The following is a 26,236-nucleotide window of genomic DNA, read 5'->3' as shown; positions in this document are numbered from 1 at the left end:
AGAAGTAGGCATATTCACCGTGTACTGTGAGATGTGAAATACCTAATTGTTTTGGATCTTGTTAGCATAATCCTTGTGTCCTGTAGCATAGTAGTATAGGTCTGGTCTGGTAGTTTTCCTTCGCTATCAAGATAAGCTTGCTGCCTGACAACTAGTAGCAGCAGCCAACTTTGTTTTGTCTGGAGAGGGAATTGAATGTTGAGAGTTGATGAGACTTTCATTTTCATTGAAGTATGATGATTTCAAGTTCTTAACGATAGTCACCGGGACCTGAAGCCACTACCTCTGGTACTCATCAGAGAGCTCCCAAATATACTTGGATTAGAATGAAATTGTTATCTAACTTAAGAATAAAGAGCTTTATTGCTGGGTCATTGACCTGTATTAACCGGCTTTGCGACTACATCCCGAAGAACACCAAGTATCTAACCATCTCATCAACCCACAATTTTAGCCGACCATGAATCTGTCACAACTTCCAATGATTGTACATTGTGAACGAAGGGAGCTTTTGACATAATGTTTCACTTCAAAATACTAATATTGCTGAGTATAGTCTATTAGATTTTGAACTGAGAGCTTATGGATGTCTTCCTTGTTACTGACTTGTGTTTTGAGTAGTTATGACCACCACTACTAATATTGTTTTGATTTGGCGTTTTGAGCTTGAAAAACTGCTTTTTTTTTGGTACGCACTGATGGAAAAGAAATCTACCACAAATACTAGTTTGTAGTCGTATTGTTCTCGGGGAGTTGCTGCATGTCTGCTACTCGCATTTACAACTGCTGTTAGAATGCTTTGAAGCATTAATCATAGTAATTTTTGCACTTGAGATTGTGAATCTTATGTCTAGATTTCTTTATTTTCCTTATTTTGTGAAGTGTTTTCCTGATAGTTGACACTTTTGACATGACCATATCTTTCGTTCTAGTTGTAATGTTTTCCTGGACATCACACCTACAACTATTGCTAGGGTGTTTTGAAGGAGTATAAATGCAGACACTTTTGGCATGATCATATCTTTGTTTGTAGTTGTAATATTTTGTTTTACCTTGGATCACGATGTTGCCCTTTTTGGTTGCAGGAGGCAGGAGCGCTGGATAATCAAACTCGATGAGGCGCTGCATGGTTTTACCACCATCAATTGTTTCTCGGTTCCGGAACGCTGCTGACTTAAACATGGTTTCCCTCTTTTGCGAATGAGTATCAGCATGATTTCTAAGTGGCTGTAACATTGTTAACCTAGATATCTCTGGATTTGTATGAATACCCCACTGTCAGTATGGTTGTAATTTTGGGGTTTGTATTGATGGTGGGTTATTCTGTCTGTTGGTATGTTGGAAATAGACTTTAGACTTGTGATGATACTGAAGAACTGCAAGGATATGTGGAAGTCATGTTGTTCGAGTTGGAGGGAAATGTAACATGGACCACTGGACCGTAGCTTCAGAAAGTCTTTGTTCTAGTGATCTTTGTCTTATTTCATTTCCTAAATTTAGGACCTGGGAAGAGGATCACAGACAGCAGCCAAAGCAGGAAAAGCAGAAGCTCTTTTGTTTTCTCCGCAAGGGAGGAGGAAAGGTCTCTACATTTTGTTTTTCACTTTTTCTTTCTGTTCTGATTCGGGCGATCCAGAGATGGTTCGTGTGTGAAGTTCTTTGGGTGATTGATCTGTTCTTCCGTGCTCGACCAACGATTCAGATGGCTCCACTGAGTATTTTCTTCTTGTTTGGATGGAGCAGAGCTCTCTGTGCGCACGTCCTTGATTTTGGAGAGCTCTTTTCTTGGTGAGGTTCTTCCGCACTTTGATCCATTTCGTGTTCTTGCGTTCTGCGTGTCCTTGCTCCTGCAGTCCTATTGTCTTTGTCTCTGCAGTTGGAGATCTTCGGTCACGTGGTTCGTATGAAGAAAGAAGATCAGATATTGACGTCCACTATCTTTGTGAGGCATGTATGGTACGGCCAGCCGCGGGCCGACATCGACATTTGATGTAATTTCCATTAGCTAATGTAAGCTGTTTTAAAAGAAAATATAAGCGATCTCATGTTATTTGGCTCAACTCGTTAGTCATCGAGTTCGGCTCAATTCGAGCGGAGTCACGAGCTACTTGTTTAGCTTCGACTTTTGATTTTCGGCTTCTCACGGCCGAGATATCCGAGCGAAATCTCTCACCTCGTTCTAACCTTCTGTTTTTAGTGCAACCATGTTTGCCTAATCCCACCAATTCCTCTCGTCTGTTTCTCTCCTTGAATTAATCCTCAGTCATGTTCATCTCTCTTTAAATTCCAACCCACCTTATCGCGATGCTCGCCGTCCACCTACGTCACATGAGTTCTCGCCAACAACGCAACTCAGATTTAGTCCATTGCATCCCGTGGTTGCAATCGAGCTCGCCACCATACCGCCCAGATTTGATCCCCTCCAATCCTCCTCGACACGGCTATGGTGCCAACGATTGTGCCTCCTTGACGTTCTCCAGTGACTCACCTCCAATACCACACGCCACGCTTTACCAGTGCTATCGCAACGCCATCACCGATATTGCCTCCGGAGAGGACGAGAGAGGAGAGCTGGCCATTCACTCCACCACCACCACGGGTCCATCCCTGGCCGCTCTGTTCCCACCGTGATCCAGCAACGGTCGTTGCCGATGCACCACCCCCGGCTCCTCTCTCATCTCTTCTTCCCCGACGCCCCATTCTCTTGCTCGAGCTCCTCGCCGACTTTACCGATCGTTGGCCTCTGATCTAGGGTTCGCTGCTGCCGGTCGCCACTCACCTGCGTCTCCGGAGGAAACGGCTCCCTGTACCTTATCCTTCTTCAAATTCTACCCTCTACAGATGAGGAACGCCTCGATGGCTGTCTCTTCCGTTTCTCCTTTCTCTCCCTCCTTGCAATACACCGGCCATGATTCTGGGATGGAGAAGGGAGTGGGGTAGAGCCACCATATCAAGAGGTACCTGCCGGCGGGCTGGACCATGTTTTGCTTCCTGTCGTCTTCTCTCTTTTGGGATTTCTCATCTTTTTTTTTTGTTACAGGTAGAGTGAAGGAGCCACGCTTGAGAACTTGGCGTGAGTTACTTTGGTCCAGCGGCTACGAATGTTCCTTTTTTACTTCAGAATTATAAAATAATGTTGCCAAACAATCTTTCAAGGTATTTACTGTTGTCGTTTCTCTCTGTAGCTGGAAATTGCTCTTTTGGGATCTGTTCTATGCCTACCTATTATCAAGCCAGTAGAATGGGGTGGGTTAGATGTGATTATTTGCAGGGGATTGAAATTGAAGGCATCAGTTGGACAATAAATATGCATCACTTCATATCATTGTGATTTTGCACCTCACCATCTTTTTGAAATAAAGTTTAATTTAATCAAGTTCAACTCTATCATCCACAACTGTCAACATGTTCCATATTTAGTTGTCTGCTTGAATCTGATTCTTTTTTCTGGTAGGTGCAAAAATAGTATGATATCCCTACTGATATGTATGAATATACAGATGAAACACGTATTTACATGTCTAGTTTTTCCAGATTTGTCACACTCGATGGAAACTGGAAGCATCACTCTCCTTGGTTGAAATCACAGTGGTCAGATTATAGATCACAAGCTGTAGACGAATTGTTTCTTCTGATTTTCCAATCTTCAGGTTATGGGTCATTTCCCCTTTGCAAGAATTAATTTATGTGGCTCCATTTTTGTTCATTCCAAGGTCAAGGGGAAAGAAAATTTTCAAAGGCAGTGATGTTTTCATTACAAATCTGAATATCAGTTGATTAAATCCGAAGTTAGCATTTTCTTTCCATGTCCATCTCTTAAGATTCTTGTGTTTGGATACAATAAGACCTCAAGTAGCTTATATATGCATATACGCCATGTTACATACTCCATTTAGTGGCTAATATAAAGCTTCTTATACTACAGAGCTTCTAGAGAGAGCAAAGATAAATGCAGTGATCTTACTAAAAAAAGATAAAAGGAGTGATATTCTTATACTATAGAACTTCTAGAGTGAACAAAGATAAATGGAGTGATATTCTTATACTACAAAACTTTTTATGTACTCCATTTTGGTTATGCTGGCCTCACTTAATTGCTTTGCAGATTGAACTGACCAATCCGTGTGATTGAGGAATCCTTGTGGAGAAAAAGAATTTACCGAAAAAGGCTTTCGCCCCGCTTTATATTATAAAGCAACTGCCCAAGCCAAACATCCAACAAAGTTCAAACACACACACACACAAAGGTCTAGTACAGACAGGTAGTTAAAGGGTTAATGCTGAGGGCACAGCTCAACAAGCCCTGAAAAAACAAAAAAGCACGCACACGTGGGGTGCGGCAGAGCATCTAGTCGGGCTCCGCGGGGGGGGGGGGGGGGGGGGAGGAAGCGGAAGGCCATCGATCGAAGGTCGGCGAGGAGGTTGTTGATGACGTCCCGGTCCTGGGGGCGGCTAAGCGGCCGCCAGAGCTGCAAGTATCCACACATTTTAAAGATGGCGTCAGTAGCACGTCGAAGAGGCACCTTCTGTATGACAAGCTTATTGCGGACGGTCCAAAGCGTCCAGGCAAGGACCCCAACGCAAAGCCATCTAATATGGCGGTAGCGAGGGGGGAGGCGTGAATTTCTGCAAGCAGGTCAGGGAAGTTGGTGTTGCACCACTGGCCCCCAACCGTCTCGCGGAAACAGGACCAAAGGAACTGAGCCGTGGAGCACGAGAAGAAGATGTGGTTAGCATCCTCGGCCGTGCCGCATAGGGGGCACATCCCATCACCAGGTCCATTACGCTTAAGGACCTCCACGCCGGACGGGAGGCGGCCTCGCATCCATTGCCACAGGAAGATCCTGATCTTCAGGGGCAGGCGAATGTCCCAAATCAAACTAAAGGGCTCGGGGCCCGTCGAGGGGGCGATGGCCGCGTAGAGTGATTTGGTGGAGAAGCAGCCGGACGGTTCCAGACGCCAAGAGATGGCGTCCGGGGTGTCGGCGACGTTCATAGGGAGGAGGGCGATGTCCTGAAGGAGGGCATCCCAAGCGGCTACTTCAGGCGGGCCAAAGGGGCGGCGGAAAGTGAGGCGCCCTAAGTCAATAAGGGCCGTCTCGACAGAGACACGAGGGTCAACTGCAATGGCGAAGAGCTCCGGAAATTGTGCGGCCAGGGGGTGTCGCCAATCCACCGATCAAACCAGAACAGGGTCGTGGACCCAGTACCAACCGAGATGGATGTGCCAATGCGAAGCACAGGAAGCAGCTGGACGACGGCCTGCCAAAACTGGGAGCCGCCCGAGCGCTGACAGAATGCAAGAGGCTGTCCTCGAAGGTACTTGTTCTGGATGATGGTGAGCCAAAGGCCTCCATCGCCATTGGCAATGCGCCAGAGCCAACGGGTCAGGAGGGCAATGTTCATGCGTCGGGAGGACAAGATCCCAAGACCGCCCTGGTCCTTGGGTTTGCAGATATCGGGCCAGCTTACCATATGGTACTTCTGCTTATCCCCCTCCCCAGCCCAGAAGAATCTGGATTGGTATTTGGCGATCTCCTGATGGAGGGTCTCATGGAGGCTATAGAAGCTCATGAGGAACCATAGAAGGCTGGCAAGCGAGGAGTTGATAAGGATCACACGAGCAACCTTCGACAACCATCGCCCTTTCCAGGGCTCAACGCGGTGTTGCATACGGGTCACCGTCGGGCGAAGATCCGCCACGGTGAGGCGCGAGTCACTAATGGGGATCCCCAGGTAAGTCGTGGGGAAAGAACCCAACAGACAATTTAGTCGGTCCGCAATAGCCTGTGCTTCCTCCGGGGGGTACCCAAGAACCATCACTTCGCTCTTATCGAAGTTGATGGTTAGGCCCGACATCTGTTGGAAGCACAGGAGGAGGAACTTCAGGTTAGCAATGTCTTGGACGGAACCCTCCACCATTATTATGGTATCATCCGCATATTGAAGGAGGGAGACCCCTCCCCCTCTGACTAGGTGGGGGACGATGCCGCGGATATGGCCATCATCCTTGGCCTTATCAAGGATGGATGCCAGGGCATCAACCACCATGTTGAATAGGAACGGCGAGAACGGGTCACCCTGACGGATCCCACAAAGGGTGGGGAAGTAGGGCCCAGTGTCACCGTTGATGTTCACAACGGTCTGGCCACAGGGGACAAGCTGCATGATGCGAGTCACCCAATGGTCGTCAAAGCCCTTGCGAAGCAACACTTCCCGCAAGAAGGGCCAGTGGACCATGTCGTACGCTTTGTGGAAGTCTAGCTTCAGAAAGACCGACCAATGGCGTTTCATCCGGACCTCGTGGAGGACTTTGTGGAATACCAGCACACCATCCAGAATAAATCGGCCTTGTATGAAGGCGGATTGGTTCGGATGGGTAATCGCGTCAGCGAGCAGGGTCACCCATTGGCGTACCCTTTGGCCAAGATCCGGAATATCACATATCACATTAATCACTGTGATTGGACGAAACTGGCGGATGTCGGAGGCGCCCGGGACCTTGGGGATGAGGGTAACGATTCCATAGTTAAGACGCCCAAGATCCATGGCGCCCGAGTAGAATTCCTCAAACAGGGCCATGACCTTCGGGTTGATGGTCGGCCAGAACGTTTTGAAGAACGTTACGGGCAGGCCATCCGGCCCCGGGGCCGAGGAGGGGTTCATCCCTTTAATAGCCGCGAGGACCTCGTCCTCGGCAAGGGGGCCACTAATGCCGCATTGGCCTCAGCAGAGACCAATTGATCACCCGACCAAATGTCGGGGGCGAGACTAGCCCCACCCCGAGGGGTGGGGGTAAATAGGGCTTTATAGAAGCCATCTACATGGGCACGGATGGCCGAGGGGCGAACGAGAGGCGTGTCTCCATCCCACTGGCAGTGGATGGAGTTTCGACGTCGCCGGCCGTTCGCTACCGCCTGGAAATAGGCGGTGTTGGCATCGCCCCGAAGCACCCACCGTTGGGTACCGCGCAGTCGCCAGTAGGCCTCTTCATCCGTGTAAATGGTTGAGATCTGGTCTTCAAGGTCATATCGCAGCATCCATTCATCCGGGGAGATCCCGGACGTGTCGGCACGGGCATCCAGGGCTTGGATAGCCAGCAGGAGGGCCTTTTTGCGCTCTCTAAGGTCCCGGCCAAGGTTAGCACCCCAACCCTTCATGAATTGGCGGGCAAGCTTGGCACAGAAGTGCCACGAGTCGACTGCAGACATGGAGCGATGAGGGGAAGAACGCGCGGAGATCCAGCGAGCGACGACAACCTCCCGAAAGCCGGCCTGATTAAGCCAGAAGAGCTCAAACCGGAAACGCGGCGGGGTGGGGGGGCGCTCGTCAGCGGTGGAGAGGAGGAGAGGGACGTGGTCAGACCCGATCCGGGTAATCGCACGAAGCGAAGCCAGGGGCAACATAATTCCCACTCCAGGGAAACTAGAACGCGGTCCAAGACAGATTGCGTCGGGTCAACCTGACGGTTCGTCCAAGTGAACCTGGCACCCGTCCGATCTAGCTCACGGAGACCAAGCTCCGCGATCCAGTCGTTGAATAACTGCATCCCGGGGAAGTTAATCTGGTCATTATTCTTCTCATCCGGGGATCGGATGAGGTTAAAGTCTCCGCCCACTACAACTGGGAGGAGGGAGTTGGAGATCTTCAGATGTAGCTCCGCCAGGAAGGCCGGGAGCGGCGGTGGTTCGCCGGTCCATACACAATCACGACCTCCCATTTGAAGTTAAGAGCACGCTCAAAGATCTCCATACTAACGAAGAATTCTCCCCGGTCCATGCCACCCACCTCAAAGGTGGCATCCTTTACCCCTAAAAGGATGCCACCAGAATGGCCTGTGGTCCCACTAGAAGGGAGCCAATGCCAGGCGAAGAGGTGGGAACTAAGACATTCGAGCTCGTGGAGGGAGAACTCAGTGCGCATGGTTTCCTGGATGGCAATGATGTCAATGTGTTCATCTCGCATGTACTCGATGAGTTGGCGGCGACGACCATCATGGCCGAAGCCGCGGATGTTCCAGAAAAGGGCCCGCATCTAAGCCCCCATCGGGGGGCTGCTTGACCCCAGGACACGGGAAGCGCTTTGCGCGCGGAGAGCAGCTGTGCGAGAACGGGTGCGCCCACGGATCACCCCGTCGGCCACCGGAGGAACCCGAACCGCGGGGGTGGCGGTCGATTCCTCGGGAGGCTGAAGCAGGCGAGCCCGAGTCTCAGCCAGCTTGCCATCTAAGATCTCACAAGCCCTAATGGCCGCGATCTGTTCTAAGGGGGGACCAACTTCCCCCCTGAAGACGATGGCCGAGTCAGTGGCCACCTTGGCGAGGTGGCCAAGAGGAACGGCCTCCAGCGCGGAAAAGGAACAACTGGAAGAACTGGGTAGGGCGGGATCCACACCTGACTCGAGGTTCCGGACCGCCGCCCGAAGCTCCGCACGCTCGGAGATGGACGGAGCCGGGGAGTCCGCCGGGCGGGTCGCATCGAGGCGGGCGCTGCGGCGGGACGCCGTCGCCGGCGTCGAGGTGGAGCGGGGCCGCCTGGCGTACGCCACCGTCGGAGGAGGGTGAGCGGAGGCCGGAGTGGTCACGACCACGGCCACCGCCGCGGTCGGTGAGGCAGGCGGGGCGAGGCGGTCGTCGCAGGCCACCGGCGGGGGAAGCGGGGCGACGAGCTCCAGGATGTCGCCGGCCGCGTCCCCCGCGGGTGGGAGGGTCGGAGAGGGCGCGTCGATGGGAGCGCATCCGCCGCCACCCGTGGGGACTGGGGAGGTCAAACCAGGGGGGACGGGGGGTCCGGGCCCGACGGCGAGGGGCGAAGGCGGAGTCGGTGGAGGGAGAGCGAGGCGACGAAGGCGGCACGACGAGCAGGCCCACACTGGAGATGTCACTGGCCGACTCCGACGGAGGCGGAGAGGGCGCGACCGGCGGGGCGGCCAGGCGGAGAGCCACCGCGAGGTCAGTGGCCGACACCCGGGTGTGCCCCGCCCCGGAACCGCCACGACCGAAGGTGGGTTGGTGGGCTCGCGGGACAGGGTGCGGGAGTGCTCCGACAAGTCCTCATCGTCCTCAGGGTCGTCGAGCGGGAGTGGCGGGACCGCCTGTGGTGGGAATCGTCGGCGTCAGCTGGGCCGCCCCCCAGGTGGCTGTCATTAGAGAAGCGGGGGCGGCCGATGTGGTTCGGAGGCTCGGGGCAGATCTTGAGGTCGTAGCCGTCGTCGTTGAAGAAGACCCGAATCGTGGCGCGAAGCTTGAAGGAGTCCAGGCACTTCACCTCGACCCGGACCTCCTCCTTGTGCAGAGAGAGCTCATCGACCACCACCACCTTGCCCAGGATCTTGGACATACTGCGAATGACACGCTCAAACCGGGCCACATCTGGCAGGCCGGCGATGAGGAGCCAAGCAGTGTCCAGAACTTCCACGGCCTTGGGATCCCACCTCGGCTCTGAGATGTTCACCACAATCCCGTTGAGGGCCAAGGTGATGTTGTTGCTACGGGTACAGAATCCCATGCTCAGAGCGTCGGGGAAGATCACCGTGAAGGCGTTGGCAGCGGTGGAGGTCACCTGCCAGTCCCACTTGCACCTGCACAAGTGGTTGAGCTCGGCCTCGATCAGCTCCGGGGTGGCGACGCCCTCGCCCACGACAGTCACGAGTGCCAGGAGCGAGGGGGAGGGAGGGGGAATCTCCGGAACCTCGATGTGGAAGAAGCCCATGTCCTCGATGCCGTGGCCGTACATCATGATCTCCTCCGTCACCGGGCGGTCCGGGCAGAGAATCGCGGGATGCCCGGCGTCCTTGCAGAGGTAGCACATCGGTGGGTTGGGGCATGCCACCTGGAAGTGCCCGGTCAGGCCGCAATTGAAGCACGGCGGACCGTCAGAGGCAGCGTTGGGGCCCGGAGGGGGAGCCGAGGCGGCGGCGGTGGAGGCGGAGGCCGGGGGGCGCGGGGGGCCCTTCTTCTTCTTCTTCTTGGCGCCCTGGCGCCCCCGGTTCCCATTGCCGCCGTTGGAAGGTGGGAACGCAGCTTGGGTGTGCGGGGGCTGGTAGCGGCGGGCAGCCGGGGCGCTGGTGGTGGTGGAGACGGGCTGCTGACGGGGAGGGGAGGGGGATCGGTCCCGGCGACGCGCTGGGGAGGGGGACCGCCGCCGAGAGGACAGCCTGGGCTCCCCAGCCGGCGACCTACCGCGATCCCGCGACTCGGCCCGAGGGGACGCGCGACGAGCAGGGGAGCGGGAGCGCCGGTCGTCGCGAGCGGGGACCGGCGGGAGGGGCGGGGGGAGGAGCGGCGGGAGTCACGAGCAGGGGACCGCCGGGCCGGGCGGGAGGAGAGCTGCTGCCGGAGGTCAGCCTCCCGCCGGAGACCATCGGGGGAGGTCCGAGGAGGATCGCGGCGGTCGTCCGCACGGCGTTTGGGGCGGCCCGCGTCGTCGCCCCATTCCCGGGTCATGGCCGGCGGGGGAGGAGGGGGGGACGCGAGGGAGCCGGGGTCGCCTGTGAGCAGAAGGCAGCGAGGGTCGGCGGGAGGCGTGTCGGGGAGGGGAGCGGGCGGCGCGGGGTTGGGGGATGGTTGACGAGGAAACCCTAACGGGGGCCAGATGTAGCGTTGGACCGGGCCAGCGCCCACCGGTGGGCGTGGCTGGGCCGCGGGGGGCGGGACCGGCCCGGTGGACCGGCCCACAGCATGACCAAAGGCCCGTACTCCACTGGGCGTCCCGGCGGCCACCGCCCCCGGGGTGGGTCCAACAGCAAGGCCCATGGGCTGGCCCAGGACCACCGCGGTCCGGTACGATCGTCCCGGGGAGACCAAGCGGGGGGCAAGGGTTTCCCCGAGCGCCGCCGCAGTGGCCGCCGGCGGGGAAGGACGGGAGCGGCGAGGCCAGGACGGGGCGCGCGGGGCTCCAGGAGGCGGGGGAACGGAGGTGCCAAACGCAGAAATGAAGGGCCGGAAGGGGGAGCGTCGGGAGATCACAGCGGAGAGCTCGGACGAGAGCGCCGGCGACGAGCGGGCCGGAGCGGAGGATGACGAAGCCGGGGCCGCGGCCTTCCAGGAGGAGCGTGCGAGGCCGCGATCGGCGCGGCCCGCGACACCCCATCCGCCAGCACGGCGTCTCCGAGGGGGAGCCCCGGACCCCAAGGTAGCACCTTTCGCCCCCACCGGCGTAGACACGCCCGAAGGCCGGCGCCGGCGCCGGGCTGACCCGCGGGCGGCCGAACTCCCACCCCTGGGAGTAGGGCCACCGGCAGAATCGAGCAGAGGCAGCCGGGGCGGGGCCTTGGGGGGAACGCGGTCCCGGCACACGACGGGCCGCCCCGCGGCGACGTCGTTGGCCTCGGCGAGGTCTGCCCAGACGACGCGCGACGAGCCAGCAGGGGGAGTCGGAGCTATCCATCCGTTCAAAGACACTCTTCCAGAAAAAGAATTCAAGGAACTCCGCAGCTCCGAATACAGAGGTGAGAAATCGAATCAATCGAGCAGCGCTCTGGTGATCTATTCATCTACATGTTCTGATCTGCATGTATTCCCTGTTTTTCCTCTGCTGGTTCAGCTTTGTTAAACTTATAGCAGATATAAAATACCTGTATATATGCTTAGAACAAGCAAAATTAGCACTCTCTATCTTGAGTTGTCAGTTTGATTTACATACACATGTCACTCGACTATGCATCATCAAGCAGAATGTTTATGTGTGTTGCCAGTAACAAATTGTATCAAATCTTGTGTTAAAACAATACTATCAAATTAACTTTCCAACCAGGATTTCAAGAAAAAAATTGTGTGCTGGAGCAAGAAAGGGAACATGGTAAGGAGTGTGCCTAGAAGAGTTTCTCTGTTCTCTTCCTATTGGTTGCCATATGCAGCTTGCGGGTCTCAACTTAATAAATACATCAACCGCGTACCGAAGGAAAAACTCATTACATGAATTCTGAGTAGGTATTTTCAGTCTTTCGCAATGTAGTTTATTTATTTTTCTCTGCACCATGATGTGCTGATAAAATTTGGATAATCAATCAAATTTCCAGTGATGATGCCCTAGCTGATCATGCTTCTTTACCACAATCATTTTCCTGACAGTAGTTGTGCATGCAGTACATGTTTTCAGTTGAGCGAGCCCTCTTTTAGTTAGAGATCAAAATTCAAGCCTGACATGGCATATGAATGCTCCCAGTTTAGCAAAAGCCGTGATCTTTCCAACTTTGAGAGTTGAAGGAAATCTCCGGATAAAAAATTGAAGAATTCATATAGCACAGTACAGGGTGAGCATCCACATGACAGTTCTAAAGTTGTTTTTATCATATGGAAGTTCATAAGTTGTGATAAGAATAAAAATGCAAAGTTCCAAAAACTTATGTTTCCAGCATGATGGCTCCCCTGTTTCTATGGTAATCTTTTTCAAATATTCTGATCATGGTCCTCTAAGCATTCCTGGTTTGTCACTTGAGCCTGAGCCGTGGGTCGCAGATCCAACGAACATTGATGAAATCCATAGAAAAAGCTTAGCTAACTCTTCATAACAAATGGACTGAGTTAGTGCGCGCACTCACCGGCCGGTGCTTCTCATAGTTTTTTTAACATGCTATAGCAGCTATACAATATCAGATTTATGGAAACATATTTCAGAATTGGTAATTGGTGTGTTCTATTCTCCTTTCCTTGGATATTTCTTATTCTGTTTTAGAATTATTATTTTTCGTCCGCACTTTCAAGTATTTATGCCTGGGGTCTTTCATTCTACAGCTGAACAATTATATCTCAAAATAGCTTGCGTCCCCTATATTTGATCCTTCTGCCCTCTTTTAAATTCAACCTCTAATTGACATCTTCTTTCGTTGTTGTTGTATACACGAGTGTGTACCAAATTATACAAATGAAATATTGTGGAACAGGCATATTCAAAACTGTTTTTTGAAGTTAAATATCTCATGTGAGAAGCCTAGATATAAGAAATATGGGTGTAAGGCGATTGTTTTGAGGTGTCAATGCAACTTACAGTACATGGATCTGGTTAGAACTTTGATACTTCTTGCTTTGGTATGCTGCTACGGTAGCTCAATACCGATGAAACAGAAGGATTGGTCATGTCACCAAATGGGTACCACACACATATAGATTGTTGCTTGCTCTCACGGTCCATGTCATCCTCGATCCATGTTGGTATGCATCCTCTCCCTTTCCTTTCCTCTCTACTAAGTTGTCTCTCCTTTTCCTTTAATTATTCATGTGATCTTTCTTGCTCTGAGAAGCCCTTCATGATGCACAGAAGGATTCAGTTTCTGAATTCTAATCAACAGGTTTCAGTCGTCTATTGCAAAAATGTTCTATGCATATTATGTGAGTTAAAGGGTCAACCAAATGATCATATATGTATTTATATAGAATCATATCTATCTATTGGCAGTCATGTCTGATGCATACGTCTTTGCTGATTAAAAAATATGCACAAAGACCTACGTGAAATAGTTTGATAAACAAAAAATACTGCTCGACCGATTTCTTCCTCTTATTCACTGTTCCATTTTATAACACAAAGCGCTCACATGGGCTCTCTTGGGCGCGGCGTGTCGCCGCGCCTCTGCCTGCTAGTCAGGATTAATTGTTGCTATCTAGAGTATTTATTGAAAGACGTGTGATCAGAGAAAATGAGCTCTAATCCTAGAGTAATTATGGGGAGCACTCTTGAAAGCATCGATGGTAAAGGATGTTTAATTTGAAAACCCCAAGAGATGGGTGGTAATTTGAGGAAGTAAATCTGACGGTCAACGATGACTTGATCCAAGGGCCATGCACCGGTGTCATTCCTAGCGGTCTCCTATAAAAGGGGTACGGCATCCGGATCTGACCCAAATTGACTCGGGCAGTAGTAGGGGTGGTGAAACTTTAGATGTCAAATGCCACCAATTTTTCTGCTCAAGTTAGGGGATCCAATAAAAAGGGACTACATTCCAATCCTACTTACCAGAATAAATAGTTGTATGGCATTCGAACCCCACCTTCATGGTTGTATTCTAATTAGCTGGAAATGTATGACCTAAGCTTCTCAACAGGCATTCACTCAACAGCCCCCCCCCACAAATCATCTCGGCCGCCCCTATGCCATCCCAAAGCAGCCCGGCCGGAGCGCCGCCCGGTTTCCCTAAACCTATGTGCTACCCTGCCGCCGCCGATCTTCCCCGTGCCCTCGAACGCTGCCGCATGCTGCTGGACAGGCTGCTGCAACATGAGGACGGGTGGGTGTTCGCCAAGCCGGTGGATACATACAAACTCGGACTCCGCGACTACCACTCCATCATCGCTGAACCCATGGATCTCGGCACTGTCAGCCGCCGCCTTGAATTGCGTCGCTACCCGAACCTGCTCTGCTTTGCCAAGGATGTCCGGCGTACCTTCAGCAACGCCATGACCTACAACAACAAGGGAGACGATGTGTATGAGAGTGCTGCTAAGCTCTCTCGCATCTTCGAGTCAGGGTGGGTCTCCATTTTGGCGGCGCTCCCGTCGCCGCCGCCGGTCGCCGTGCGCAGGGCAAGGCTCAAGGATGAGCTGCCGCGGCTGCCGGTGGACTTGCAGGAGAAAGCGGCCATCATTATGAAAGACATAGGCGGGTGGATCCAGGAGGTGGATGGGAGGGTTGAGGTGGATTTGGACAAGGCCGACGAGGCGACTCTTGACAAGCTCGAGTGGCTGCTCGCTCTCGCCACCATGAGGAAGGTAATTATTTTGTCCATTTGAAGTCCTTATGTTTCTGATTTGGGCAGCATGATTTTGCGATGCTTGGTAGCAATCTTGTCCAAAGCGGCCATATTTATTGCAATGCTGTTTAGCGATCTTGTCCAAACGTGCTCGTGTAGGCCGTGTTAAAGATGGAAACCTATTTTTGATGATATAATAAGAAGTCCAGGGTGTCAGGTTGTACCAACGTGAAGAAAATCCCATTTTTGGGACAGAAAGGTGCATATTTTCGTCATATTGGAATTGGTAGTGATATTGTCACAATGCCTTTGCGTTGTTGATACAAGAAGTTTTGTCCAAGAAGTTTAGTTTCATACATCAAGTAGTATCAAATTTTACACTTGGGTACATGATGCTGCATAAATGGTACTCCCTCTGTAAAGGGAGTACAAAATCCTTGTGTCATGCATCTATGTTTTGGAGCTTGTTAGTGTGTCCTGTAGCATAGTAGTATAAGCTTGCTGCCTGACAATTAGTAGGTTGTTTTGTCTGGAGAGGGAATTGAATGCTGAGAGCTGATGAGAATTTCATTTTCATTGAAGTATGATGATTTCAAGTTTTCAACCATAGTCACTGGGACCTGAAGCCACTACCTCTGGTACACATCAGAGAGCTCCCAAATATACTTGGATTAGAATAAAATTGTTATCTGACTTGAGAATAAAGAGCTTCATTGCTGGGCCATTGACCTGGATTAACCGGCTTCGCAACCACATCCCGAAGAACACTAAGTCTCTAGTAATCTCATCAACTTCCAATGGTTGTACATTTTGAACGGAGGGAGGTTTTGACATAATGTTTCACTTCAAAATACTAATATTGCTGATTATAGTCTGTTACATTTTAAACTGAGAGTTTGTGGATGTCTACCTTGTTACTCACTTGTGTTTTGAGTAGTCATGATCACTACTCTAGTTGATTTGGCATTTTGAGGCTTGAAAATCTGCTTCTTTTTTTTACGCACTGATGGAAAGGAATCTACCACAAATACTACTCCATCCGATCCAAAATAAGTGTTGTGGTTTTATTTCAGAACTAAAACCCGAACTAAAACCACGGCACTTATTTTGGATCGGGGGAGTAGTTTGTAGTCATATTATTCATGGGGAGTTGCTCCATGTCTGCTACTCGCATTTACAACTGCTGTTAGGATGCTTTGAAGCATCAATCATAGTAATTTTTGTATTCCTTGAGATTGTGAATCTTATGCCTAGATTTCTTTGTTCTCCTTTTGTGAAGTGTTTTCCTGATAGTTGACACTTTTGACATGATCATATCTTTCCTTCTAGTTGTAATGTTTTCCTGGACATCACACCTACAACTATTGCTAGGATGTTTTGAAGGAGTATAAATGCTGACACTTTTGACATGATCATATCTTTACTTCTAGTTGTAATATTTTGTTTTGCCTTGGATCACGATGTTGCCCTTTTTGGTTGCAGGAGGCAGGAGCGCTGGATAATCAAACTCGATGAGGCGCTGCATGGTTTTACCACCATCAATTGTTTCTCGGTTCCAGAACGCTGCTGACTTAAACATGGTTTCCCTCTTTTGCGAATGAGTATCAGCATGATTTCTAAGTGGCTGTAACATCGCTAGCCTATATATCCCTACTCTGGATTTGTATGAATACCCCAGTGTCAGTGTGGTTGTAATTTGGGGGTTTGTAGCTGGTGGGTTATTCTGTCTGTTGGTATATTGGAATTAGACTTTAGACCTGTGATGATACTGAAGAACTGCAAGGATGTGTGGAAGTCATGTTGTTCGATTGTTCATTAAATATATGATTTCGTGGGCGGATTTTCTGCCATGAATTGCACTGCTCAAAAGATTGGTGGCAATGCAATCGAAGTATATGGATTTGGAGGGTAAATGTAACATGGACCACTGTACCGTAACTTCACAAAGTCTTTCTTCTAGTGTTCTTTGTCTTGTTTCACTTCCAAAATTTAGTACCTGGGAAGAGGATCACGGACAGCAGCCAAACTGCCAAAGCGGGAAGGGCAGAATTTCCTTTGTTTTCACCGCAAGGGAGGAGGGAGGAGGAAAGGTCTCTACATTGGGTGCTTTATTTATAAAGCGGGGCGAAAGCCTTTTTCGGTAAAGGTCTCTACATTTTGCTTCTCACTTTTTCTTTCTGTTTTGATTTGGGTACTTCAGAGGTGATTCGTGTGTGAAGTTCTTTGGGTCATTGATCTGTTCTTCCGTGCTCGACCAACGATTCGGGTGGCTCCACTTAGTATTTTCTTCTTGTTTGGATGGAGCAGAGCTCTCCGTGCGCATGCCTTTGATTTTGGAGAGCTCTTTTCTTTGTGGCAATCCTGTTCATCTCTCTTTGGATAGCAATCCACGTCATCGCCATGCTCGCGGTCCAACTGCGCCGCATGAGTTCTCTCCAACAACATACCTCAGATTCAGTCCATTGCATCCCGTTGCAATCCACCTCACCACCATGCCGCCCAGATTTGATCCCCCTCATTCCTCCTCGATGCAGCTATAGTGCCAACGATTGTGCCTCCTTGACGTTCTCGAGTGATCCACCTCCAACACCACATACCACGTTCACCAGTGGTACCGCAACGACATTGCTGACGTAGGCAATCGTGGTGCCCTTCACCATGGGTCTGCAACAGGGATTTCGTTGCTGATCCTGCCTCACCATCACATGTACCCCCTGCAGAGCCGCTTCAATAATATCAGCAACACTCCTCGAACTATCCTCCCATATGGTTTATGAATGCATGTAACACAAGTGCTTCATTAGCGTAGATGGAAAGCTTCGGTATGTTGCAGACCAAGCTACCTAGTGCATACGTGTGTGCTTTCATTGGCTTAAGTGCTTCAATATTATATGTGATGTGCTTTCGAACACAAACACAGTATATTTCCTAATACCTACACGTGCATGCATCAGTATAAGATATGGCATGCTTCAAACTCATACACAATATGCTCCTAGTACATATATGTGCTTCATTCCTTGGACTACGATGAAAAATATTTTGGTACTATACTTTTCATGCCTCACCTTTCATAAAAGTCCAATTCCGGGTCCAACCATGCATGCTTCATAGCAGAAAATATAACTTTACATCCAAATCCAACAATACATGCTTCAAAGCATAAAATGAGGCACTATGAATGAAGCATGGAGGGTAGTCGTCCGCGCAAAAAATAAAATAAAATGCAGGATTGCATTGTTCTGACTACGTACTCACACATGTGCTTCGCTGGTATTATTGCAATGATTGGCTACGTTCATGCTTCAACCATCACAAAATTTGTTTCTAAATACAGCAATATTTGCTTCCTCCAATATCGGGATTAATTATTGTTGTCTAGAGTATTTATTGAAAGATGCGTGATCAGAGAAAACTACTAGATCTAATCCTATAGTAATTATGGGGAGCACACTTGGAAGCATCGATGCTTCAAGGATGTTTATAGTTTGAAAACCACAACAAGATGGGTGGTAATTTGAGATTTCGCAAAAAAAAAAAAGGTTGGTAATTTGAGGAAGTAAATCTGACGGTCCACGATAACTTGATCCAAGGGCCATGCACCGGCCTCATTCCTAGCCGTGTCCTATAAAAGGGTACGGCATCCAGATTCGTGGTTTTGAAACTGACCCAAATCTGACTCCCACCCAAAATCTCTCGGCCGGCCCTAGCTATGGCGTCCCAAAGCATCCCGACCGGAGCACCGCCCGGTTTCCCTAAACCTACGAACTACCTTCCCGCCGCCGATCTTCCCCGTGCCCTCGAACGCTGCCGCGTGCTGCTGGACGAGCTGCTGCAGCATGAAGACGGGTGGGTGTTCGCCAAGCCGGTTGATACATACGAACCCGGACTCGGCGACTACCACTCCGAAATCCGCCAACCCATGGATCTCGGCACCGTCCGCCGCCGCCTTGAACGGCGTCGCTACCAGAACCCGCTCTGCTTTGCCAGTGATGTCCGGCGTACCTTCCGCAACGCCATGACCTACAACTACAAGGGTGACGATGTGTATAAGAGTGCTGATGTGCTCTCTCGCATCTTCGAGTCAGGGTGGGCCTCCATTTCTGCAACGCTCCAGTCGCCACCGCCGGTCGCCGAGCGTAGGGCAAGGCTCAAGGATGAGCTGCCGCGGCTGCCGGTGGACTTGCAGGAGAAAGCGGCCGTCATTATGAAGGACGTAGGCGGGTGGATCCAGGAGGTGGATGGGAGGGTTGAGGTGGATTTGGACAAGGCCGACGAGGCGACTCTTGACAAGCTCGAGTGGCTGCTCGCTCTCGCCACCATGAGGAAGGTAATTATCTTGTCCATTTGGAGTCCTTGTGATTCTATTTGGGCAGCATAATTTTGCGATGCTTGGTAGCAATCTTGTCCATCTTTATTGCAATGTTGTTTAGCGATCTTGTCCAAACGTGTTCGTGTAGGCTGTGCTAAAGATGGAATTTCGTGGGGTATGGTTGCATTACCTATTTTTTGATGATCTAATGATATCGTTGTGAAGAAATTCCCATTTTGGGAACAGAAGGGCGAATATTTTCGTCATTTTGGAATTGGTAGTGTCACCATGCCTTTCTGGGAGAGTGAATTGCATTGTTGATACAAGAAGTTGTCCAAGGAGCTCAGTGTCATACATCCAGTATCAAATTTTACACTTGGGTACATGATGCTGTCTAAATGGCACAAAACAGCCCGACTCACTCACACGATGCCGACGTGGAATGCCACTTTGATCTGGAGTGTTTGGGCGGTATTTTTCGCGCGTGAGCGGCACGTGTGGGGGAGCGCAAGGGACGTGTGCAGCCGCAATTAGTTGTGTTGTGGCCTCTAGTTTTTTGTGCTCTTTGCAGTTCGTTCTGTCAATTTCAACTAGGGTTTCATGCTCTTGATTAATCTCTCTGTAATTGGTAGTTAATGGTACTACCTCCGTCTCAAAATATAAGACGTTTGGCAGACTCTGCCAAAACGTCTTATATTTTGAGACGGATGTAGTAGTTTTGCGAATGTTGTACTGTGTTGGCGGTAAGTGTATCAGTAGTGTACTGTTTGATAGATTGCTCTGTTAGGATTACAATGCCCTTTTTTCACATATTTTCATGCAAATACTTAGAAAGTTGACATCTTTCAATTGTATCTTGCAATGTAAGAAATGATGTTCATTAGTTCACTTTGGAAATACATCACCATGGTTTTTTTCTGGCAAGACGTGCACTTCACCAACGGCATGTGCAGCGCCGTCCTCTGGCTCCGCCTCACCGTTCGGCCATGGCGTTGTCCTTGGGTTGAGTGAGTGGGACAGGGGGCATGTGAGAGAGGGGTGGCATGAGTGCCGCCGCTGCATTTGGGGACGAGAGGAATGGCGATTGAACTAGGGATTTGACGCTCGATTTGAGAATTTAGGGCCAATGGCTATTTTGAAGACTAAATGATGAAGGAGGACCAAAGTAATAAGTTGTAACTGCAAGTTTAAAAAAAAAAAACTCCAGCCATTAGAGGTGAATTGGTACATAGGGCTGTTCGGTTTCCGCCCGCGCTCGCCCTGCCAATAGCTGGCGCGCTAATATATTGGCGAGGGAATACGCCGCCAGCGTTTCACTCTCTCGTGGACGTAAAAATTGAACTGCCCAATATTTTGGCATGGCTCCCAAAATTTGGCGTCCATCCAAGCGGCTGCCTGTCCTAGCAATCAACGCCGATTTTTTGGCGCGGCGGCTTGGGGCTATAATCCACACGACCCCATGGCGTGCCCCGTTGGCCTCGCGTAGTTGGGCTGAGCCGTTTTATACCATTTATGCAACATCATGTACCCAAGTGTAAAATTCGATACTTGATGTATGGAACTGAACTTCCTGGACAACTTCTTGTATTAATAGCGCAATTCACTCTTTCTGGGATTTCACCTATTAGATTTCGTGTGGAGGAACCAGATTGGCTGCAGTTCATCCTGCCCATAGCCCTTGGATCAGAAATTGAACACTCTCATCAAGGAGTTGTATGTTTTGATTGTTGGACTTCGTGCTTTGTCATTCTTCCCTCGTGTAACTAATTGGAAGGTTTTCATTGTTTTCTGTGGGATGCATTAGTGATAATGTTACATTGGCATGGAAACGTTACTCCAAAGAATTTATGAGCTATCTAGAATATGTTACGGTAAAATATGTTATTCCAGGCTTTAGAATGCCATGTGATACTTTAGTTCTCCCAGACCATGCTATGTTATATATGCTCCAAGGAACATACACAGGATGATTGTTCGAGATCCTCCTAAAGCTGTGAGAACTGAGAATTAGGCATATTGTGTTTTAGCTGATTCACCGTGTACCGTGAGATGTGAAATACCTGAATGTTTTGGATCTTGTTAGTATAATCCTTGTGTCCTGTAGCATAGTAGTAATATAGATCTGGTCTGGTAGTTTTCCTTAGCAATTAAGATAAGCTTGCTGCCTGATAACTGGTAGGTTGTTTTGTCTGGAGAGGGAATTGAATGCTGAGAGATGATGAGACTTTCATTTTGATTTAAGTATGATGATTTCAAGTTTTCAACCATAGTCACGGGGACCTGAAGCCACTACCTCTGGTACTCATCAGAGAGCTCCCAAATATATACTTGGATTAGAATAAAATTGTTATCTAACTTAAGAATAAAGAGCTTTATTGCTGGGTCATTGACCTGGATTAACCGGCTTTGCAACCACATCCCGAAGAACACCAAGTCTCTAACTATCTCATCAACCCACATTTTTAGCCGTCCGTGAATCTGTCACAACTTCCAATGGTTGTACATTTGTGAACAAAGGGAGCTTTTGACATAATGTTTCAAAATACTAATATTGTTGAATATAGTCTGTTGGATTTTGAACTGAGAGTTTGTGGATCTGTACCTTGTTAGTGACTTGTGTTTTGAGTAGTCATGATCACTAGTCTAGTTGATTTGGCATTTTGAGACTTGAAAATTCGCTTATTTTTTTGTGCACACTAATGGAAAGGAAATCTACCACAAATACTAGTTTGAAGTCCATAGTATTCATGTGGAGTTGCTGCATGTCTGCTACTCGCATTTACATGTTCTGTTAGGATGCTTTGAAGCATGAGACAATCATAGTAATATTTTGTACTTGACATTGTAAATCTTATACCTAGACTTATTTGTTTTCCTTCTTTTGTGAACTGTTCTCCTGATAGTTGACACTGACGTAAATGGCTACAAGTATTGCTAGGATTGTTTGAAGGAGTATAAATGCAGACACTTTTGACATGATCATATCTTTGCTTCTACTTGTAATATTTTGTTTTGCCTTGGATCACAATGTTGCCCTTTTTGGTTGCAGGAGGCAGGAGTGCTGGATAATCAAACTCGATCTGGCGCCGCATGATTTTTCCGCCATTAATTGTCTCTCAGTTCCAGAATGCTGTTGACTTAAACATGGCTTCCCTCTTCTGCGGATGAGCACCAGCATGATTTCTAAGAGGATGTAACATGGATTTGTATGAATACCCCAGTGTCTGTTGTTATTGTTGTTGTTGTTGTTGTGATTTTGTTGGTATGTTGGAATTAGACTTTAGACTTGTGATGATACTGAAGAACTGCAAGGATGTGTGGAACTCATGTTGTTTGGATTGTTCATTAAGTATATGATTTCGTGGGTGGATTTTCTGCCGTCAATTGCACTGCTCAAAAGATTGGCGACCATGCAATCGAAGTATATGGATTTGGAGGGGAAAATGTAACATGGACCACAGGACCGTAACTTCAGAAAGTCTTTGTTCTAGTGATCTTTGTCTTATTTCACTTCCTAAATTCAGTGCCTGGGAAGAGGATCACAGACAGCAGCTAAAGCAGGAAGAGCAGAAGCTCTTTTGTTTTACCAGATCAAGTCGAACGCCTCGATGTCCAATGGCCAGAATTGCCTGGCGGACTGTCGCCTTGGTTTTTGGTACTGATTTATGCCCTAATAACATTCGGCAATTCTATGCTTGGTGCTATGCTTTCTTCCCAGAAGGGGAAAGCTTTTTATACTGTCGGTTTGGCTGCTGTTTGCTGGGCTATATAGAACTGCCGTAATAGGACGACGTTCAAGTTTAAGTTTCCTAAATCTCCATTTGAAACTGTCTTTGCTTCCTGTGCGTCTTTATTATACTGGGCAGGGATGCAGAAACATGGCGACGGGGACGATCTGAGGAGAGGAGCCATGATGCTGAAGGACAACGCCAACAAGATGATGAGGATCTGTGCAGCAGCACAACAGAGTTCAGGCTAGGCTGATGGGAGGATGTGCAAGTGATTCTGTTGCTGGTGATGGTCTTATTTTGTTTCAGTAGGTGGTCTTTTGTTCCTGGGTTTAATCCGGATACCTGTGAGTGGCCTTGCCCCTGTGTGCGTGTTTTGCCTTGTGGTGCTCCTGCGTGGGCGTTTAAAAGTGTCAATAGGATAGATGGATTTTGGTGTCGTCGTGTTTTCGACCCCATAACGGGTGTTTTGATGACGACGAGCACCTGTGGTGGATTTCCCGGCTATGCGTTGAACTTGCATCCCCTTTCCCGCCCCCTATAACTCAATGGAAAGGGGTCATGCCCGTTTAGAGGGGGAAAAAAAAGTCGAATGCCTTCGTGACCAGAGAATTAGGATCTGGAACCCCCCTTCCTCACGAATAGCGGTGCAACAAAATGAAGCACATGAAATCTTCAGCATTCACAACTGAATCTTATGAAATCAGCAACATTACGGCACTGGTAATCAATAATCAACATCCGGCTGAACAAATAAAGACTCGAGCGCCACCTTATGGGAGGATACGGACACTTTTCCACCATAATGGAAAGTCACTCTTATTATTACTGATGAGATGATAATTGGTACAGTAGAAGACAACAAGCGTGCTTGCTTGGTAAAAGTGTGCGTTCTTTGATCTGAATTACCTAATACATACACTGGGTTTGCTCGGCCTACTGAAGCAGCACTGTCTATTCTGGTCCACTTCAGCTGTCTGACTCGTCAGAGTCGCTCCGATCAGCCTCAGCTTCTTCACCATTTGCAGCAGGCTCTTGAACGTCAGGCTTGGGTGCAGGAGCTGGTGCAGCTTTCTTGCGATCACCACCTTCACCGCCTCCAGCTACACTAGCATTCTGGTCTACGAACAAGTTAAAGAACTTTACACGCAGGCATATTTGCATATAAACAGCGAGGTTTCCTTTTATGATGGTTTGACCCATGAACGTGATGCAGTCGTGATACAAAACAACTTTCAACAAGGCATTCCAGGTATTGAAGGTTAGGTTTGGAAACCTCTATACACAATCACTATAATGACATGCTTAAAAGATTCTCAGCATTATCCTTATCAACAGGGAACTACATATGGACATCATGGCTTCTAAAGTAAAGGGCAAGCAGTTTATTCATCAGGAAGTTGATGAGGCAATGGAAGTGCAAAACTACCAACTAAACAGTACAGAAAAGAATAAATTACTAGTCATTTGTTCTATTGCAATCTAAGATGCATTTGGCAAATCACACGGACCAAAAGGATACTGACAGGCACTCCTTGCATAATACTTATAAGATCCTTCTCAACTCGGTGAACAAGCTCTGCCTACAGAAATGAGTGCATGCAATATTTAGCCTCCTGATTAACAGTGTGTTTTCATCAACATGGGAAACAAATATGGCTGAAGGGTAGTCAATTTCATATACATTCAAGTCAGGCTCTCTGCGAAAACGTCGCCTGCGTGCATCCCTCATTGGAGGAGTAAGTCCATGCTCGTATTCAGCTCCTTCTGGAGCAGGATCATCTTCTTCTCTTACCATTACCATCTGTTCCAGTTTAAAATGATTATGAGACCTACAAATTAACAAGATATATACACAAATCTTCACTTTTATACCTGACCAATATCAGCAGTTTTAACTAAAAAGGAATCATCATATGTCTTATATGACTCCACAACGGTTGGGAGATCCAAGAGAGATGCAGGAAACCTCTGGTTACCAATCATAAATGTGCCACTCCTTCCATCCTCTGTAAGAGGAAAATTACCATCAATCAGAAGGCAATAAGGATCAAGTAAAGTTCAGTTAACAATTGAAGACTACTGTACTGTATTCTTTGAAATCAAGAGAGACCATTGCATTTTACTATTAGTGGAAACAAGTGCATAAACTGACTGCACATAGACAGTGTTACATCGGAAGATTTGTAATTAGCATTTGAAGGTTATAATTGCAAAGGTTGTCTAGTACGAGCCTGACATGCCTTGATGAAAGGCCTAAGCTCTTCCGAATCAGATAATTACTGAATCCAAGTTTCCTTTTTATTACCAATACTGACCGGTTTCATGGTTTTGTACAGATAAGATCATAAGATAAGTTAAGCATATCTGAGCCAAGAGATGCAATCGCAGTAACTTGCAAAGGGGAATATGAACACAAACATCAATTGAGATCTTGAGATTGGTCTCATCTTATCCGCAGGTAAGAACCCAGAATTTAACAACTGTTAAGCTACAAAGAAATTATGCAGGTGTAAAGTTTTGTGTTACAATGATACTCCGGTTCTCTATTAATCTGCATCAGCAAGCACGCTAATTTGTAGAGTACTATATTTTGAACGAGACAGTTACAACTGACAATTCTGCTATCAACATATTCGAACCTACTTATCACTGCAAATTTAGGGCATTGATAAGTACAACAGCCTTAATCACAGAACTGTAGTTCTACTGCTCTACACAAATTTCCCGCGGAAACGGGAAGTAGAATTCGTGGGGCGAGGAGGGGAAGAGCGGCGGGGAGCACCTGAGAAGGAGAGGTCAAGGGAGGCGTCGTCGGGGTTGGAGGATGAGCCAGCGGCAGATTCGTTCATAAGACGCTCGATCTGCTCCGCCACGGATGGGGACACGCGGAGGATGAACTGCTCGTCCATGGGAACTGCACCGCCGGGAATCGAACTCTGTACAAGATTCCTACACGCGGCGAGTTCGAAGGATAGCTACCCCTTCCCCTTTGTTTGTTTGTCCTAAAGAGTTCCCCCTCGTCCGCTTCATTTGCTTTGCCGGCTCCGGTGGATAGGACGCTGAACGGTAGGTCCCGGTGGACTTACAACATCCTAGTATTTTTTAATGGAAAAAAATGGACTGTATTAACTGGCGAACGTTCGGCTTTTAGGGGTAGCGCCGAACGATCTGCCAGTTGCTTGATTGCCATGATCGCCTAAACAATACGTGCCGTGAAAAATAATTTCATGTATAGGTATACAATACATGCTGTGAAAAATAATCGCACGTGGGTGTGCAATACATGTCGCGAAAAAGATGGGTGTTCCAAATTTTGAGCCCACACTTCGTAAGTTCTAAACATGGCCCAACAACCAACTCGCCATGAAGGAACCGATGTCTAGTAACGAAAAATTAAGCTTTTGGCCCATTTTTAAAGTCTTTTTCTGGATTTTTTGTGTGCATCCTTCGCATCGTACCTCAGGTGGTTGCACCGGTTTTGCTTTTCTCATTTTTCGCCCATCCACAT

The 26,236-nt window shown here is 48.8% G+C and overlaps 3 protein-coding genes, 1 long non-coding RNA gene and 1 pseudogene across 5 annotated transcripts; 3 read left to right on the top strand and 2 right to left on the bottom strand.

The window, feature by feature from the left end:
- The first annotated feature begins 2,044 nt into the window (after nt 1-2,044).
- Nucleotides 2,045-3,742, top strand: LOC123078673 (uncharacterized). Its single transcript, XR_006437594.1, has 2 exons — nt 2,045-2,957; nt 3,041-3,742. It is a non-coding gene; the product is annotated as an uncharacterized lncRNA (long non-coding RNA).
- Nucleotides 3,743-4,374: 632 nt separating this feature from the next.
- Nucleotides 4,375-16,539, top strand: LOC123078671 (transcription factor GTE3, chloroplastic). Of its 2 annotated transcripts, none has more exons than XM_044501258.1 (2): nt 4,375-14,704; nt 16,168-16,539. In XM_044501258.1, the coding sequence occupies exons 1-2, from the start codon at nt 14,087-14,089 to the stop codon at nt 16,198-16,200; spliced, it is 651 nt and encodes a 216-aa protein (XP_044357193.1). In that variant the 5' UTR covers nt 4,375-14,086; the 3' UTR covers nt 16,201-16,539. The 2 variants fall into 2 exon arrangements, with proteins under 2 accessions (XP_044357193.1, XP_044357191.1); XM_044501256.1 differs by lacking the exon at nt 16,168-16,539 and adding an exon at nt 15,268-16,161.
- LOC123078672 (uncharacterized) lies at nt 4,393-6,294 on the bottom strand (annotated as a pseudogene).
- A 1,821-nt stretch (nt 16,540-18,360) lies between the features above and the next one.
- LOC123074580 (transcription factor GTE4) lies at nt 18,361-22,324 on the top strand. The gene is made up of 2 exons (XM_044497379.1): nt 18,361-19,015; nt 22,047-22,324. The coding sequence occupies exons 1-2, from the start codon at nt 18,398-18,400 to the stop codon at nt 22,089-22,091; spliced, it is 663 nt and encodes a 220-aa protein (XP_044353314.1). The 5' UTR covers nt 18,361-18,397; the 3' UTR covers nt 22,092-22,324.
- A 1,177-nt stretch (nt 22,325-23,501) lies between these two features.
- LOC123074579 (transcription initiation factor TFIID subunit 7) lies at nt 23,502-25,778 on the bottom strand. Its single transcript, XM_044497378.1, has 5 exons — nt 25,511-25,778; nt 24,601-24,734; nt 24,410-24,529; nt 24,248-24,308; nt 23,502-23,846 (listed from the first exon to the last, which is right to left on the bottom strand). Exons 1-5 carry the CDS (start codon nt 25,635-25,637, stop codon nt 23,695-23,697), a joined length of 594 nt encoding a protein of 197 aa, XP_044353313.1. The 5' UTR covers nt 25,638-25,778; the 3' UTR covers nt 23,502-23,694.
- Between the last annotated feature and the right edge of the window lie 458 nt (nt 25,779-26,236).

Source organism: Triticum aestivum, chromosome 3D (assembly GCF_018294505.1).
Source record: "Triticum aestivum cultivar Chinese Spring chromosome 3D, IWGSC CS RefSeq v2.1, whole genome shotgun sequence".
Lineage (NCBI taxonomy): Eukaryota > Viridiplantae > Streptophyta > Magnoliopsida > Poales > Poaceae > Triticum > Triticum aestivum.
This window is presented reverse-complemented; position numbering and strand designations above follow the sequence as displayed.